This window comes from Carassius gibelio, chromosome A24 (assembly GCF_023724105.1).
Source record: "Carassius gibelio isolate Cgi1373 ecotype wild population from Czech Republic chromosome A24, carGib1.2-hapl.c, whole genome shotgun sequence".
NCBI classification, from domain to species: Eukaryota; Metazoa; Chordata; class Actinopteri; order Cypriniformes; family Cyprinidae; genus Carassius; species Carassius gibelio.
In genome coordinates, this window is record NC_068394.1 from 11,916,915 (window position 1) to 11,936,184 (window position 19,270).

General features: G+C 38.2%; 1 protein-coding gene across 2 annotated transcripts in view; it reads right to left on the reverse strand.

Annotated features, from left to right (window-relative positions):
- The window catches only part of LOC127946018 (docking protein 6), an 85,792-nt gene extending 80,093 nt beyond the window's left edge, over positions 1-5,699 (reverse strand). For both annotated transcript variants that reach the window (XM_052542303.1, XM_052542304.1), the window contains exon 1: positions 5,499-5,699. In XM_052542303.1, coding sequence (XP_052398263.1) covers positions 5,499-5,564 — 66 coding nt within the window. In that variant the 5' untranslated portion in view covers positions 5,565-5,699. The remainder of the gene's footprint in view (positions 1-5,498) is intronic.
- Between the last annotated feature and the right edge of the window lie 13,571 nt (positions 5,700-19,270).

The window sequence follows — 19,270 nt, forward strand, 5'->3', positions numbered from 1 at the left end:
AACAACAAGTGGGAGAAATTAGACAGGAAAAATAAGAGGGATAAACACAAAAGAGAGCTCAGCTCCGACTCGGGACGGCCGCTCAAGTTCCGCCCCCGAAGTGTGGGAACTTGACTTCCTTTAAGCTCACGTAAATAGTCCACACGTGTAGAGGATCTGCTAAATCAGAACAATGGTAAATCACGCTTTTCCTGCCCCTAGAGGGCAGGCAAATACATAAATATACATGCATGTAGCACCTTCATCCCCCAAAAGTGAACCGTCACCACAAGAATGTGCATCTACTAAAAGACACGTTTCTCAAAAACATACGTTACCCACAGGCCTACCCCACCTGGGATAGGGCGTCAACGACCACGTTGTCCCGACCTCTGACATGTTTAAGGTCAAGGTCGTATGGCTGCAAGTATAAACTCCAGCGCATAAGACGCTGACTAAAATTGCTCATGGAGTTCAAAAAGATAAGCGGATTATGATCACAATACACAAGGAACGAATAACAGCTGGACAAATACACCTCGAAATGTTGAATCGCAAGAACTAATGCTAACGCCTCCTTTTCAATAGTAGAATACTTTAACTGTGCAGTATTAAACTTTTTAGAAAAGTAACACACTGGGTGTTCCACATCATCAGCACCCATCTGCTGGAGGACAGCTCCCGCCCCAACATCGCTAGCATCCACCACGATACTGAACTGTTGTGAATAGTCAGGTGCGGCCAACACATTAAACGATTTGCGAGGCAACACAACAGGTGTATCAACAGGAACTTTATCTCGTGGTTTTTAAACATCCTTGAACGTGACTTTATGCGTTAAAACGAAGTCATCGGCCAGAGTAGCAGCCTTGTAGAGCGTGTCTACTTTTTGTTCGTTTACATAAGTAGCAAGGGCGCCAGGTACACAACTCTTAAATTCCTCTATAAGGATTAACTGTCTAACCTGCTCTCTACTCTCGGCTTTATGAGACGCGCACCAACGATCAAACAAAATTTCCTTTTCACGCGCAAACTCAACATAAGTCGGATTCGAAAGTTTCGTGTATTGTCTAAATCGCTGTCTATATGCTTCCCGGACTAACTCGTAGGCTTTTAATATAGCAGCTTTAACAATCATATAATCAGCAGAATCTTCAATGGACAACGAAGCATAAACCTCCTGCGCCTTACCGGTTATCATGCATTGCAAGAGCAAAGACCAAACATTTTCAGGCCACTTTAATGAAGCTGCAACCCTCTCGAAATGACAAAAATACTTCTCAACGTCCTTCTCACAAAAAGGAGGGACCATCCTCCGATTTCGGCCGACATCAAAATCATCAGAGGCAGCGTGAGCAGCCTCAGAGCTCATCTCTAACTCCATTCGTTTCAAAGCAAACTGATGATCAAGTTCACGCTTTCGCAGCTCTAATTTGGCATTCTCTAACTCCAATACTTTTTCTTTAACTGCCAACTTTCTCAATCGAATAGCATTCTCACTTACCGAAGGATCAGCCACTTCCTCCACAACACTAACGTTTCCTAATGGCATTTGTAAAACGCCTAACTCCACTAGACAGCCTTTAAGGACGTTTCGCAAAGTTTCCTTCAAAGTCTTATACCTAGGAGCGATTTCGACTTTATAAGACTCTGCAATTTGCAATAACTGCTCTTTTGGGTATGATAAAAGCAGTTCTTCAGAAGGAGACTCCCGAAATATATCAACTACCGAAGTCATTTCGACACACGTAGGCTATTCACCAAAAATAACGAAAATAATGGTTTCAACACAATTCAGAAAAATACTCAAATGAAACCACTAAATCGTTTTCACAAATCCTAAACTTTACCTGTCAAAACTGAAGAAAACAAAGTGATTTTGGCCGCTACACGAAATTACCACGCATGATACGAATTAAGAATAAACTTCACTTACCGATTTAAATTTACAAAATGAATAACCAAAAGCGATCCCACAACACACGGGTTGTGAGAAGGACGTTGAGAAGTATTTTTGTCATTTCGAGAGGGTTGCAGCTTCATTAAAGTGGCCTGAAAATGTTTGGTCTTTGCTCTTGCAATGCGTGATAACCGGTAAGGCGCAGGAGGTTTATGCTTCGTTGTCCATTGAAGATTCTGCTGATTATATGATTGTTAAAGCTTCTATATTAAAAGCCTACGAGTTAGTCCCGGAAGCATATAGACAGCGATTTAGACAATACACAAAAGAGAGCTCAGCTCCGACTCGGGACGGCCGCTCAAGTTCCGCCCCCGAAGTGTGGGAACTTGACTTCCTTTAAGCTCACGTAAATAGTCCACACGTGTAGAGGATCTGCTAAATCAGAACAATGGTAAATCACGCTTTTCCTGCCCCTAGAGGGCAGGCAAATACATAAATATACATGCATGTAACACCATTATAAGCACAAGTCATATGATTCTGTTGTGAGAACAATTAGGTATGTTTAATTGTTATATATATGATAAAATGAACCAAACATGAAAAATAACTAGTTTTGAACACATTAAACATTTCTATTGCCCATTTAAAATAATGATTTTGACCAGTCCCTCCTAAAAGGGACAGAAAGATTTTTTGTTTTGAAAGAAATTAATGTCTTGTTGAGCAATGTTACATTAAATTGTTCAAAAGTGACAGAAAAGACAGTATGTTTCTATTTCAAATAAATTATGTTCTTTTGAACTTTCTCATCATCAAAAAAATCCTTTAAAAAGTATAACAAATTCCATAAAAATATAAAGCAGCATGACTTTTTTCAACACTGACTTCAGCACCAAATCAGCATATTAGAATGATTTCTGAAAGATCATGTGGCATTAAAGACTAGAGTAATGATGCTGTAAATTCAGATTTGTATCATTCAGAATACATTCAAACAGATTTTGAAATGTAACATTATTATTTCACAATATTGCTGTTTTATTTTTATTTATCCCAAGATCAAATAAATGCAAGCTTGGTGACATAAGAGACTTCTTCCAAACACGTTAAAACATCTTACCAATCACAAACTTTTAAATGTTAGTAATTCATTTACCAAAAAAAAAACAGTCAAGTAGTAAAATCATCTGCATTTGTCAGGCTCAAGCATTCATCCCTGTTACAAATGTTATTGCATGAAAACTATTATCAAATAAATATTTAGTTACCTTGGAATTATAAGGCTGCATCTGCCATTTTTATCCAAATTTAGTGATTCACATATTCTTATCCTATCAATGTTTTTTTTTTTTTTTTTTTTTTTTTTTTTTTTTTTTTTAAGTTATGTACATTTTGGGACCCATGTCTGAAATAGACTTCTTATTATCACCATATGTAATGCAAAAATTTGAAGCTCATTATCTCGAATCTGCCCAGAATGAAGATCGTTCAAAGATGACGATCCGATCCCAAACCAGATCATCTCTGCTGAGTGACAGCTCAATTTAGATGAATAAAATAAACAGAAAATAACACAAATCATATTATATTAACCTCCTGTGGCTGTGCGATCAACATTTTCTCGAGGTTAAGCATATGCTTTCACTGACCATTTATTGCAAGATGAAAAAATTATAATAATTGAACACTTACAACCATATTTCCTACCCTTTTTGTGGTAATTTTTCCCCATTTAGTTATTCATTTGCATTACATGTCTAGGTCTTAAAAGATTGAGAAAGCGAGGAGAGGGAAAACGAGAGGAACAGAGAGAGACATCAGAGGGAAACCCTAAGCTGATCCTGCTGTTCAAAACATGATACTTGCCCTAAAAAAAGACTGTGCCAGCACTGATGAGACAAGTAGTCCTTCCCTCTAAAGCAGTCTTCAAAGGAGCAGCTGCCTGTTTCATCTGCATAGTTCATCAGATGAACAGATTACACTCAAAATGATACAAATGGCTGAAAAAGACCAGTAATAGAGGCTTTTTAAATCAGAGTAAAACATTTCTACGGTTTCGATTGAATGGTTACCATTAACATTTATACTAATATTTATGTAATCTCTAAAGTTTTGGTTATAATTATACACAATGGGAATGGGAAAATGCCAAAGGAGCAGAAGTCTGTGGGTTCAAAGGGCATTACGTCTATGTGAGAAGGTCAGTTAATGTCAGGTGTACTGAACTGTAAATTCACATTACAGGGTTTTAGACGGATATCAAAGCAACTTAACTAACATGCTTTTACAAGTTTTTCTTTCTTTTTTTTTCATTCATTCTGTTCAATTAATGGCAAATGCGACCACGATGCCACACATATTGGAAAAATAATGAGACTGGTTTTATTTCTTAGATAGTAATTCTAGCTCTGCATTCAAGAACAAATGTGGCATCACTGTGCAGTTTTCTTTATCTTTGTTTCTATGAGATGTGATCACTTCTGTATATTTACAGGATAATGTTTGTATGAAATACAGCCGGTAAGTTTATCTAACAATAAAAATTAACAAGCAATGTGAAGCTGCACTTCAAATAATACATTTAGATAATATCATATCCACTGTCTAGGGGCAAAGACAAACATCCCTAAGACAGTGAGTATTGATTAGAACTTTTTGTTATATTTATATTTTATAGCTAAAAAAAAAAAAAGTCTTAAATTTAAGACTAATATGACATTAGTAAAATAACTAAAAGAAAAATACAAATTAAGAAATCTATATATTGTATTTTACTTTTATTTTATTTTACTTTATTTACTTATTTTATTAGGAATTTCTATATATTTTATAATTTTTTATTTATGTCAAAGTAAATCAAAATAATAAAAGTGTATTTCTTATAACTATTTATTTGTTTTGCATATCGTGTATAATGTATACATATAAAAATGAACATTGCATTGCTACAATAAGAGGCATTTCTCTAAAACAAATGTCACTCAAAAAAAAACATATTCACCTGCTGTATCACACAGACCTGATGACCTACAGTACTCACTCTATTCACAGCTGCAGAATCAGGGGAGAATAAACAGATGATGCTGCATCTGTAGACTTGACTAATGTGTCTTTCAGGCAGCCAAAAAAAAAAAAAAAAAACTAAGACAGCAGATTCTTGATTAACCTTTTCAAATGTAATAAACATAATCTACATAACAGACATTAAAGTCCATTACAACTTTTATAATAAAAACATAGTTAAATAAATAAATAACATTCCCTAAAGCAATTACTCTGTTTATGTTAAAAACAAATTTTAAATAACCCACATTTGCTCAAAGCACAAGCAATAAGCCAAAGCAATTATTATCATTGTTAAATAATTATCTTCTTGTCATATGGATTACATCACACCAGGCTTTAAGATATATACTGAATAGAACATACTGTATACAGTAGCTAAAATAAATAACTGGCCATTAATAATAAAACCAAACCAAAAGTAGTTGGAGTTGCTCGTGCACGTTGATGGCATGTTTTTGATCAGCGCGCGCTCACTAAAGCCCTTTTAAATACAGATGCCCCAAAATAACTGATCACACAGTAACGTCCAGCGGATGTTGATAACACTCACCCCCAGTTTCTTACTCCGAATCCTCACGTAGCCCTGCTTCACTATATCGTTGAAGTTTGAAGCCATCCTAACAGCGTCACTGTCCTCGTCCTCCGTCTCAGCTGCGAGTCCCTTCAGAAGTCAGTAAGACATTCAGTCCCCAAACAACCTGCTTCAGTCCCACCGATGCTGCTGCTGATGCTGCTCGGGCAACCGGCTCGAGCGGCTCATTCCACCCGAGAATGGGGAGACAGCGCGCGCGTCAGATGATTAAATTCAGCGAGGAGAGCAGCTTCCTGGAATGCACCATGAGAGGCCAATCAGAGGGGTGGACGCAGACTAGGCCTACTCACTTGCTTAATTGAATGAAGAATGAATGAATGAATTACATTTATTTATTTATTTATTTATTTATTTATTTATTTATTTATTTAGGGTTTTAGGGAATATGTCATTCCACTTTCACGCAGGCAAAGGATATTTCAGTTAGATGTGGATATCAGAAATTAACAGCTATATATATCCTAATTTACTAAGAAACAAATATATATTTCCTTAAATTAACTACTGATGATTATTATCATTATCAATACTCCTTCTAAACTGCTTTGTGATAAGTATAAGCTTCTAGTCTGGTTCTCTATGTTATTCTTATATATATATTATATAAGTGACAGTGAAAGTGACATGACATTCAATGCACATACACACCGAAGTGCACACACACAGAGCAGTGAACACACACCCGGAGCAGTGGGCAGGCATTTATGCTGCTGCGCCCTGGGAGCAGTTGGGGGTTCGATGCCTTGCTCAAGGGCACCTTAAGTCGTGTTACTGAGGGTGGAAAGACTGTACATGCACTCTCCCCACCCACAATTCCTGCCGGCCCGAGACTCGAACTCACAACCCTTCGATGTGAGTATATATATATTTATATATTTATATATATATATATATATATATATATATATATATATATATATATATATATATATATATATATATAATAAAAAAGCATATATACTTTTGTTTCTGTATATTCAATTGTTAGTCCTTGAGATTTTTTTTTTAATTATTTTAATGTAAATGTGTGATAAATTCACAGAGCAAATCTAAAGACAAAAAAAGATGAAGAATGTATTTATTTATTTATTTACAAGAATGGAATTTGGTAGAATATCACTCTTAAAACTAATGTGATAAATCATTAATTGCTATAAGAGCAGGTCATATTTTCTGTAAACAACATGTATAATATGAAATATGACAGATTGTATGAGATCGCAAGTTATTAATTCCAACATGCTCCAAATATAGTATGGATTAATTAATCTGACAAATTAAGCCATAAAAAACACAAGACTCCTACTGTTTTACATGTACTATGTAATATCTTTAATCTGTATATTTTAAGACTTAATTTTCATTCATTAGCAAAATACAGTTTCGCTTTAATATGAAAGTTATACATTTATAATAAAAGGGAACTGATAACTAGTGGATGGGAGATTTATTTTGTTGATTGGATCCTTGGGATTAAAAGATCAAAGCAGATCAAAATCAAATGAGAGAGAGAGAAAAAAAAGAAGAGGTCTGGGATGTTATATTCATACATTAGATGTAGAGCGAGTTGTAGCTCCACTGACACAAATGCTAAAAATGCATGCAAAAGCCTTCTCCTTTAATCCTGCTTTATGGAGATGCCTTTTTGCCTGTGGAAAAATGCCAAAACCCATTAGATACAGCTGATGACACAGTTACACGTGTGAGAGGGTTTTCTGCATCTCTTGTGACAATGAAAGATGTTATATGGATGAACATCAGCGAGATAGTATAATGGATCAGGCATAAAATCCATATGGATGATATAATTTGATTTCAGTAAAGAATTAGTTATACATATAAATATGTATTACTTATTATTATAAATAGTGTTTCTATTCTATTATTATAAATAGTGTCTCTGGTTATACATCAATTTCACCACCATGAGCAAAAAAAAAAAAAATAAAAAAATAGTAATTGGGAGCTATATAGGAAATTTGAGAGCTGTCTTTTCCCATTTGTTTATTTTCTTCTGTGGCACCATTATGCAATTGTTTTTCAATTATTTTTCCATTTCTCTTGGCCATGAAAATGACATTAAAAAATTGCATTAAAATAAACTCATCCGGAGAATATTTGTCGTTTGGTCCTCACTACATTTTATATAAGGCAATCAGTGGGGGGAAATGTATCCATGGGTCAAAATGACTTTTTTTTTTACCTATTAAATAATAAAACATTATTTTTTAATTAAATCATTGAGAATTCATAAAACATTAAAAGCATTTCAAGCATATACAATGCCTCAAAAACACTAACATTTCTTGATCATTCTCATTTTAATAATTTTAATATTTTTGCAGCCAGCAATATTAAGGTGGACATACTACAGGATATCATTATTTTATGTGAAAAGTTAGGAAATGTAGAATAATTATTAAAGTGTGTAGCCTGTGTGTATGCATGTATGTATGTGGGTATTTATTAATTGTTTTATTCTGATATTATTCATTCACTTGAGATGAGGATATCAGAAATTAAAAGCTGTATAAAAAGTAATATATTAAAACGATAAATAAATAAATAATAAAATAAATGCATGTGTACAATTTTTTTGAGAATAACTATTATGATATGTGCATAAACATGAATTCAGCATGTAAGGAAAGTATGTATGCTGTACTTTCTACTGGATTGTTACACCGTTTGACACTTTTAAAGTCAATTCATAATCAATCAATTCAGAGCTTTACTGGGACATTCTATAATACTTTTTTTTTTTTTTGAATGAAATCAACATGAATACAGATATTACATCAAAATGCATTAATGCATGCATTTGAAACCATCTATATTATATTGATCTTAATAAAGCAACGATACCTTAACATGTGTTGACCGCTGCCAACAAAACGGTTATTTATTGTCAAAAATCAGTCAGGCTCATCACTCAGCCACTCACAGCGCACTCCCTCACCTGGATTCTGATCACTAGCACCTGTTCACAGTTCAGTCAACAATTCCCTTGCACTTAAAAGCACACACCTCAGTCAGCAAGTTGTTTGATCTCATGGCTACACAGCAGAAACTTCCACTGTTATAGTGGTCGGGCAACCCAGTCAATGGAGAATTTCATCGCTCACTTCTGCAGCTGGAATTGAGGCATCCCTCCTCACTGCGTATCGTCAAGGCCTGGAACCAAAGCTTCGCCTCCAGCTGGCCGCATACGACGACTCAAGTGGTCTGGAAATATTTATTCATCTCGCCATCAGCTCAAATTGCCTTCAGGAGTGTTCACCAGCCCGACCAACCTCACGTTATCACCGGACCGAAAACCAGAATCCTCCCGAATCTGCCCCCGAACCCATGCAGACCTACACCAACCGTCTAACTCTGACTGAGCGGCAGAGGAGGCTGACCCAGGGTCTGTGCCTATACTGCGGCTCGAGTGGGCATCACATCCTGATATGTCCCCTTCGTCCTCCTTCGTACTCCACGTCTAACTTAATCTCCCATTAAGATGAACCCACTCACCACCATTGTCCAACTTACTGCTGCCCACGTCACTCTTCCAGTTACCACCCTCCTCAACTAGTTTAGAGACCCAGCAGCTGGTAACCTCTGGGGACCTCTGCTGCCAGCTCCAATTACCAACCGCCGCTACAGAAACCATCTACCAAATAGTCACCATTACAGGAAGACCATTAAAAAGGCGACATGTCTGATATAGTGTGGGTCTGGTACAAATGACTATAGGCCTATTACATACAGAATCCATCAATTTCCTGGTTCTCGAGGGCTCTACAGTGGATGTCATTCTGGGTCGTCCCTGGTCGGTGCAACATAATCAGATCATCTCCTGGTTGTCAGGTGAAGTCCTGCAGTTAGGTAAACAGTTTTTTTAATATTGGTTCCCTAATCAGCTATCTCCACCAAAAAAACCTTTGGAGGTCCTGCCCCTTAACACTACCTCCATCAAGAGTCCCTTAGAGAATCGATCCGTGGATATTTCCTACTGCTTTCAAGAATTTAGTGACATGTTCTGCCCTCACGAAGCCTCACAACTGCCTCCTCACCGCCCCTGGGACTGTGCAATTGATCTGATTCCGGGTGAGCCAGTGCCTCTTGGGAAAATCTACCCTCTCTCCCTACCGGAACAGAAGGCCATGGAGTAGTACATAGAAGGACTCAATAAGGGTTACATAGTCCCATCCACATCTCCTGCTGCTTCAAGCTTTTTCTTCATGGCAAAGAAGGAAGGATGCTTGCAGCCCTGTATTGATTATCGAGCTTTGAACTAAATTACAGTCAAATTCAGGTATCCTCTTCCTCTCGTCCCAGCGGCCCTTGAATAACTTCAGGGAGCCATAATATTCTCCAAACTAGATCTTCATAGTGCATATAATCTCATCAGTATCCGAAAAGGAGACGAGTGGAAAACGACATTTGTGACCCCTACTGGCCACTATGAATATAGGGTGATGCCTATGGCCTAGTCAACGCCCCTTCAGTCTTTCAGGACTTTATGCATGTAGTGCTCCCGGAGTATATAAATCCCTTCATTATAGTATACATCAATGACGTCCTCATCTACTCCCGGAGCCTGGCCGAACATCACCAACATGTCCGAATTGACCTAGCCCAGTTACGGCAATTCCAGCTCTTCATCAAAGCTGAGAAATGCACCTTCCATCAGTCCTCAGCACATTTCTTGGGATATGTCATTGACAGCACTGGGATCCACATGGACGAGAGGAAGATCAAAGCTATTACTTCCTGGCCACTTCCATAAAAGAACTCCAACTCTTCCTAGGCTTTGCCAATTTCTACCGCCGGTTCATTAAAAACTACAGCTCAATCACCAGTCCCATCACTGACCTCCTCTGCAATAAGCCCAAGTCTCTGTCCTGAACTCCAGCTGCCACAGAAGCCTTCGCCACCCTCAAACAAGCCCTCACAAGTGCTCCTCTCCTAGTACCCCGACCCAGAGCTCCTGTTCAAGGTAGAAGTGGATGCTTCAACCACTGGAGTGGGAGCAGTCCTATCTCAGCGGCAGGGGACGTCTCCCCTACTCCACCCATGTGCCTTCTTTTCTCAGAAGCTCAGCCCGGCGGAGAGTAATTACGACATTGGAAACTGGGAGCTACTAATGATTAAACTGGCATCGGAAGAATGGCGAAACGCCTAAACCCCCACCAAGCTAGATGGGCTTTATTCTTTACAAGATTCCATTTCACCATCTCCTATAGACCCGGTCCTCAATGTTACAGCTGATGCATTATCCCAAATTCATACTTCAGAGGAAAGTGTGGATAAGCCAGAGACCATAATACCTACACATTTCCAGTCCGATTCAGTGGACCTCTCTGCCAAGTCGCCACCGAAGTCCCTCCTCCTGCTCCGCTGGGCTGTCCCCCCAGATTCAGGTATGTCCCACGGACACAATTCACCCCGCTTATTCATACCACCCATACCTCCTTAGAAAGAACGCTTCTGGTGGCCCAATATGGCAGGAGATGTCAGGAGATTTATCTGGGGTTGTACCAAATGTGCCATCTCTAAGAGTCCCAGTCATCTTCCTGGTCATTGTTGATAGATTCTCTAAATTCTGTGAGCTTATTCCCCTACAGGGTCTACCCACTGCCCTAGAAACCGTGGAGCTGTCAATTGGGGTTTTCACCAATTTGGCATCCCTGAGGACATTGTGTCAGACTGTGGATCCCAATTCATATACCGTGTATGGAAGTCCTCTTTCTCACTCCTAGGTGTGACTGTAAGCCTCTCCTCCAGATACCACCCACAATCCAATGGTCAAACTGAGCGGAAGATACAGGAAGTAGATCGCTTCCTCGGGACCTTCTGCCATGGCCACCAGGACTCCTGGAACCAGTTCCTGGGCTGGGCTGAGTACACCCAGAACTCTCTCCGTCAACCATCCACGGGCCTTACACCATTCCAATGCGTACTTGGTTACCAGCCCCCTCTCTTCCCCTGGTCAGGAGACCCCCTCCGGTATTCCTGCAGTCGACTACTCATTGCAGGAGAGCGAGAGAGTATGGGACGTGGCTCACCATCACGTCCAATGGGCAGTGTGCAGACAAAAGATGGCAGCCGACCTTCGCTGAACACCTACTCCCACCTACCAACCGAGGCAGAAGGTTTGATTGTCCACTCGCGACATCAGGCTGCGCCTGCCCTGCAGGAAACTTAGTCCCAGATTCATCTGCCCCTTCTCCATCCAGAAACAGATCAACCCTGTCACCTACAGACTCCAACTCCCTCCTCAATACAAAATTCAACCCACTTTCCATGTCTCACTATTAAAACCTTTTCACCCTCCTGTCTCCACAGAGCCTGACCAGACAGAGGAACCCTCTCTCCCATTGCTTCTGGAAGAGGGATCCATCTACAAGGTGAAGGAGATTTTGGAATCCCAGCGGCATTGTGACGTCATGATTATTCAGGGTTATGGCCCTGAATAATGCTCCTGGGTCCCTAGAGACGACATTCTCGATCCCACACTCCTAGAGGAACTCCATACATCTCACCCAGATCGTCCAGCTCCTCAGGGCAGAGGGAGTTCGGCTCTCAGGAGGGGGTACTGTTACAGGTCGATCAGGCTTGTCACTCAGCCATTTACAGTGCACTCCCTCACCTGAATACTGATCACCAGCAACTGTTCACAAATAAGTCATCAATTCCCTTGCACTACAAGGGAAGCACACACCTCAGTCAGCAACTGGTCCGATCTCATGGCTACACAGAGGAAACTTCCTCTGTTATAGTTACCTGCATTGACTCCATTAACTTACCTCTTTACTTACCTCTTCTCCAGCGAGAATCTCCTCTACTCCTAGAAACTCCAGCGCACCTCCTACAAACTTATCTTCCAAGTCTCCTTCTCCAGCGTCTAAACTGAGGTGTGTATGACCGTTCAGCAACCCTGGTCACCCCCCGCTCTGTAAGAAGATTTCTGGTGTAATCTTATCGCATCTACCATCATATCCTCTCACCAAAGAAACCACAAAGAAGATCATTTTGCATTCAACTCTCACAGCTAACAATCATCCTTTTCTGCAACAGATATGCAACCTCAGATGAAGTACCTTTCACAGCGACTTTATTTGCAAGCCCTCCACTTACTGTAATGCATAAAAAATGAAATCTCCACTGTCCATTCTGAGGAGTCTGGTGTCTTTTTTATGATTTATTCATAACTGTTGAATAGGAAATAGTTTGAAGGCTTTTTTGACCTTCACTTTTGAGGTAACAGACTTTAGCAGCCCAGCTGCCTTTGAAGTAATTTAGCCGTGCTGATGATATACTGTAGGTAGCTCACAAATAAATGAAAGCTCTACGAAATCTAACCCTCGATGCATAAGGAGTCTGAGAGCTGTCACTGAAGATGACGATAAAGGCTTCCAACAAAGATGGAGCATGTCTTCCACTGGAATAAACATCACACATTTCATTGTGCAGTGTGTGGGTGAATTGTGAACTCCAGACTATTAATCACTGCCTGGCTATGCTATATTGAGATTTATTGTCAAAAAATGTGCGCCTTGTCACATTTTAACTGCTGTCTAACTGTCTCACTCATTCACACATGCACACGTCACTTTGCCTATTATGCTCTGGAAAGATTACAGAGATGACAAACACCTGTAATGTCAGCCGTCACAGCAGCTACTGTCCATTAGATGGCAATGTTACATTTGATGCACACAGAAACTTAAGGGTCCAGTTAGTGCATGTCAGTGTTTGTCATGCCAGTATGACAGTCCTTCGCTTGAATATTTATGCCTGAATGATTTTCATATATCATTTGGTTACTCGCTTTATATGCTTTATATACACAAAGTAATCCAAAATGTAAGCCTATTTAAAAACATTATTTACTGTTTTTCTTTAATGAGCTGTTTTCCAGAAGCAAAGCCTAGATCTAACATAAAAACCATTAAAAAAACCATAAAAAAAAAAAAAATGTGCACAGGTGTGTACACACTTAGGCCTACATTTGTTCTAAGCCTCATTATAATTGTTGATAAATTTAGATTATTCTTAATGAGACAATTGCTCACAATTAAATTTTTCAAGTAATCTGAATGAAACATGACTTTTTGAACAACTTCAACTCTAACTTTTCGTTCTCTCACGCAGCAAGATCTCAGTTTCAGGTCATGCTTACTGATGTATTTTGTTGCCAAATACAAATAAGTTGTTTCTAAAAGTACTGTGATTTACGTACGATTTGAGTGCATCTGTTTTTCAGTGGGTCCTACATTTTACTGAAAAGTTCAAATGAAATTTATTGTGCAAACTTCTAGATGAATCAGGCGAAATTCTGTGTATGTGTGAGATCCAGTGTAACAATGATTAGGCTACATCTGTTCCGTTTGGACAGAAATGTCTGACCTTGAAACACAAATCCAAACACAAAGACAACACATTTCATTAACATGGAGCAATGAAATTGAGTGTTCAGAGAATACATTACACAGAATGCCATGCCATTACAATAAAACAACCCTCTCCAGGGAAACAATTTGTCTGCTTTTTGGGGTCATAATTACATATATATATGCCAAATACGCTCACTGGCATCTTCTATCACACAAGTTCTGCAGTTCTCAGTTTCAGTGTATGATATCATCGCAGTCAAATTTTTTGCATGTGGTGTGATGTGGAGAACTGCTGGATCTCAGCGGATCTCTTAATGGCTTTTCTGTTGTCCTTTGTTAAGGATGTTGTTGGGCTGTTTTGTTCTGCTGGGCCTGTGGAGAGTTTGGTCCTCTTGGGCCTCAGACAAGAATCAAGAATTCATCGGTTGACTGCATCCTCTGCTCCCCTCGAATCTAACAGACAATCACTGTGCACTGTGTATCAGCCAAGGACACATCAGGCACTTGTGGCGTCAATTCTTTTATATGTTTGATCAGTTATTCTCTCAATGCCTGTAAGGTTCATTCTCAATGTTTGGGAACAAAGTGGATGATATATAATATAAATAAATGAGAAAATATTTGCTAAATATTATATATAAATAAATGAGAAACTGTTTAGATATATTGAATAAATTAGAAAAGTTCTGTTGTCAACAAACTAGCTGAAATAATTGTTGAAGGCATGGGAAAAAATGTTATACCATTTATACACACACACACACACACTATTATCTATACTTTGATATATATTTAAAAAACTCCATATACTGTAGAATAGTGGTATATAATATATATATATATATATATATATATATATATATATATATATATATATATATATATATATTAAAAGATGTAATATACTGTATATACACGTAAAAGAAAAAAAATAAAGCTGAAATGATGTTTAAGAAAATTAAGAATATATGTACACACACATGCACAATATTCTTCACCAACCTATTTGACCTAGATTCCTTCTCACTGGAATGCCAAAGTAGACAGCGCACTAATTTCTGAGTGTTTCCTGTATTTAAAGGTATTTCCTCTTTTCTCTAATGTGGTGTTGTTTCAGTAAAAAAAAAACAGTACTTGTTCTCATTTAAGAAGAAGTAACTCAGGATCAAAAAAACAATCTGTACATTTTAGAAAACTACATTGTGATCATAAATCTTTCTTTGAAATTGACTGGTAATGCACAAACACCAGCGGTTTCCTCATTGGAGAAGATCTCAGAAAGACCTCAGTGCTTGATCCTCACAAGCTTGCTTTAAGAATCCTTCTACATTTGGTACATGCCTGAAGCAAACTTTGTCATGGTTCTCCTGACATCCAGTAAGAGAATGCTACGTTGGTTTATTTGTAACTCAAATGAGCGAATGTTTTTCTTGGACTTGTGCTGATGGAGTTTTGGCATGTATGTAGTACAATGAATGGCAACAATTACACTTTTTTTCTACGTGCAAATTTTAAGCAAAAGTTCTTGTTTATATGAAGATAACAATAGCAGTCTTGTTATTTTAACCAGTTATAGTATATTTGACTAAAATGTCATCCAAAAGCTAACCTTGGCACAGAATACACATTTAAAGGAAAAGTTTCACTCAGCACAAAATTTATGTATTACTGCAGAAACAAGAACAGCTTTATTCACTTAGTACCGCTTGTACGCACGTGTTCCTGATCCATGTGACATCTCATTTGCCGTAATGATTGTTCATTACCGTCTGTCACCCTCCTATAATGTTCAGATTGCTCTCTTTTATCCAACTTGAAGTATTTGCTGTTTTTCTGACATTTTTTTTTTTCTGTGAAATTTGTGGTAAATTGCATTGGGAACAGACTTGTCATTTTTATATGAAAAATGGGATGCTGGCTGTGCTTACAGTGAGATGTTATTAGGCCTATTAATGTGTCAGAAGTAATAAATCAAATCACTCATTCACGTACACATCACATTTACATGAATCAAAAAATGTGTGGAAACAGAAGTTTGTGTTTCAGTAGCCCACATATGAATTAAATAATATTTTAAATCAGTTATATATATATAACTGTGGTTTCTGTCTAAAGAACTGAAATACCGTAGCTCCAATTTTAAGACTCATTTGGCAGGTCAAGCTCCTTCCACTCAAAATATATTCAATTTGTGTGTCATATTTGTAGCATTTCCCTTCATCTCTAAGTTCACTTCTGATGCCAAGGAAAAGGTGGGTGTAGAAAGGCAGACATTACTTCTGGTCACCATAATATTTCAATTCATCGCCAGCAACCTTGTGGTTGCTAGACTGAACTGTTTTCAAAGCTTTAGGAAACTGCAGCATGTAAATAGAAAAACGAATGAGTAAGATTGTTGAAGATGTTCCAAACGACTGAAATAAAGTCTAACATGTTCTTGCCAGCAAGTGAATATATATGCTGCTTTCAGTTCAGTCCAGTTCAGTTCATCAGACAGCAGCTTAGAAAGTTATTAATGGTGACTGTTATTTTAAATGACTCTCAGAAAACATAAGTCTTAAGGTTCGTCTTTCATCATAAGTACAAATATCTTCAGTCTTCAATCTGCTGCTGCCAACGACTGCACGTGTCAATGGAAACTTGCGGCAACTCATTTGTCATTTGTCCTGCATGAACCTCTGCTGCCACGCAGTCCAAAGACGGTCCTTTATACCTTATTTAGTCAAATGGTCAATATGAACTGCTTTCTGTTCCACACAACCTTCTGTTAGGGCTTATATGAGAAGTTTGAGCTTGGTGTGAGACAAAAATTATACAATCTTGCTACAAAAGACCTTTTCATTGAGAGGAAAAAAGTAATTTTCTGCAATTTTTGACAAAACAATAAAGGTATAAGGGAGGACATACTCTTGCACCTTAAAGCTGCAGTAGGTAACTTTTGTAAAAAAAACATATTTTTTTACATATTTGTTAAACCTGTCATTATGTTCTGACAGTAGAATATGAGACAGATAATCTGTGAAAAAATGAAGCTCCTCTGGCTCCTCCCAGTGGTCCTATTGCCATTTGCAGAAATTCTTCCGCTCCCGGTAAAAAACAACCAATCAGAGCTGCGGTCCGTAACTTTGTTTGTGTTCAAAATGTAGAAAAATGTATATAATAAGCGAGTACACCATGAATCCATTTTCCAAACCGTTTTTTAAGCTTGTCCTGAATCACTAGGGTGCACCTATAATAAGTTTTTATATTCGGACTATTTTAGATTGCTTCGGGGGTACCGCGGCGGAGTAAGCCAGTACCTTTGTGATTCTTCATAGACATAAACAGAGAGAAGTAGACCCGGCTACGATGTTTTTCCGCAAGACGCAAGCAGTTCAGTTTATTAACTGCTAGAGCGTCAAAAGTTACCTACCGCAGCTTTAATGAGTTTAATGAGGGAAAGAACAACAATCTCATGAAGAACTGTGAATGACATTCATCGGCCACTTTATTAGGTACACCTTGCTAATACCAGCTGGGAACCTCTTTTGCCTTCAGAACTGCCTTAATTCTTGGTATAGATTCAACAAGGTGCTGGAAACATTACTCTGAGATTTCGATCAATATTGACATGATAGTATCACACACTTGCTTGCAGATTTGTCGGCTGCGCATACATGATGCAAATCTTCAGTTCCATCATATCCCCAAGGTGCACTACTGGATTGAGATCTGGTGACTGTGAAGGCCACTTGAGTATAGCTGAATTCTCGTAATGTTCGAGAAACCATTTTGGGATGATTTGAGCTTAGTGACGTGGCATGTTATGTGTGTTACTGTGGTCATGAACATGGTCAGCAACAACACTCAGGTAAGCTGTAGTGTTTAAACGCTGCTCAGTAGGAACTAAGGGTCCCAAATTGTGTGAAAGAAATATTTACCACATCATTACACCACCAGAACCAGCCTGAACCATTGATTCAAGGCAGGATAGATCCATGCTTTCATAATGTTTGCAAAAAAATGACCCTACCATCCAAATGTCGAAGCAGAGACTGAGACTCATCAGACTAGGCAAATCTTCTTTTGTCCAGTTTTGGTGAGTCCATGTGAATTGTAGCCTCAGTTTGCTAAGACGCTCTTCTGCATGCCTTGGTTGTAGCGAGTGGTTATTTGAGTTACTGTTGCCTTTCTATAAGTTTGAACCAGTCTGGTCATTCCCCTCTGACCTCTGGCATCAACAAAGCATTTTCCCCTATAGATCTGTCACTCACTGAATATTTTCTCTTTTTCAGACCATTCTCTGTAAACCACATAGATGGCTGTGTGTGAAAATCCCAGTAGATCAGCAGTTTCTGAAATTCTCAGACCAGCTTGTAAAAACAACCATGCTGCTTTTAAAATCACCTTTCCTCTCCATTATGATACTCAATTTGAACTTCAGCAGATTGTTTTGACCATGTCTACATGCCTAAATGCAATGAGTTGCTGTCATGTGATTAGCTGATTAGGTATTTGTATTAACAAGCAGTTGAACACATGGTTGTTGATTTGCTTGTTTTGATGCTCTGATTGATGTATTTCTCTGCAGAATAATAGGTAATGAAGTTTTTCATAATGCCAGTGTTAAACCCCATTATTTTACAATTAAGTAATCTTTAAAAATTAGTTCCTCTAAAGAGGAAATTGATGTTGCCGTTTTAGCCTTTACATCACCACCATAAACATACTTTTAGTTAATTGTAAGTGTTTTTGGAGGTGGCTGATTGTACAAAAATCTGTAGTGCAGGATGAGTCATCAATAGTTTTGATCCATTTTCAGACATTACATGTAGGCTTTAAAGCTAATAGGCATGGAATAAAACCTGCAAAAGCATAAAAAAACCTTTCAACAAAAAGCATCTTTTAAATAGCAGTTTGCTTTTCTCAATCCCATTAAGTAACTTTTAATTGTTTCCTTAAGCTTTTAACACATTTAACTTCACAAGCAAAGCTGTGCAGTAGACATGTAAATATTTGTTAATAAATAAGAAAAGACTTTACCATTCAACTGAACTTCATCAGGTTAAACAACCAGAATTATTCTGACATGCTCACAGGGTTGTTCTTCGTCTGTTCTTACTTACCTGAAAAAGAGCAGTTGCACATATAAACTTTCTGTATTTCTGTTTTTAATTTTCCTTAAATAAAGTGGGTATTTCCCTCTGCTTTTTACATTGTCATTATGCTGTAAGAAAGCAGTGGTAACACTTATATTTCCATGTCCTACATTATTGCTTTTTTTGAGTAATTTCCATCCAGAGGCACCAAACTCCAATAAACGGGTAAAGTTATTTATCAAAGTGTTGAAATTGTGTCATTATATGT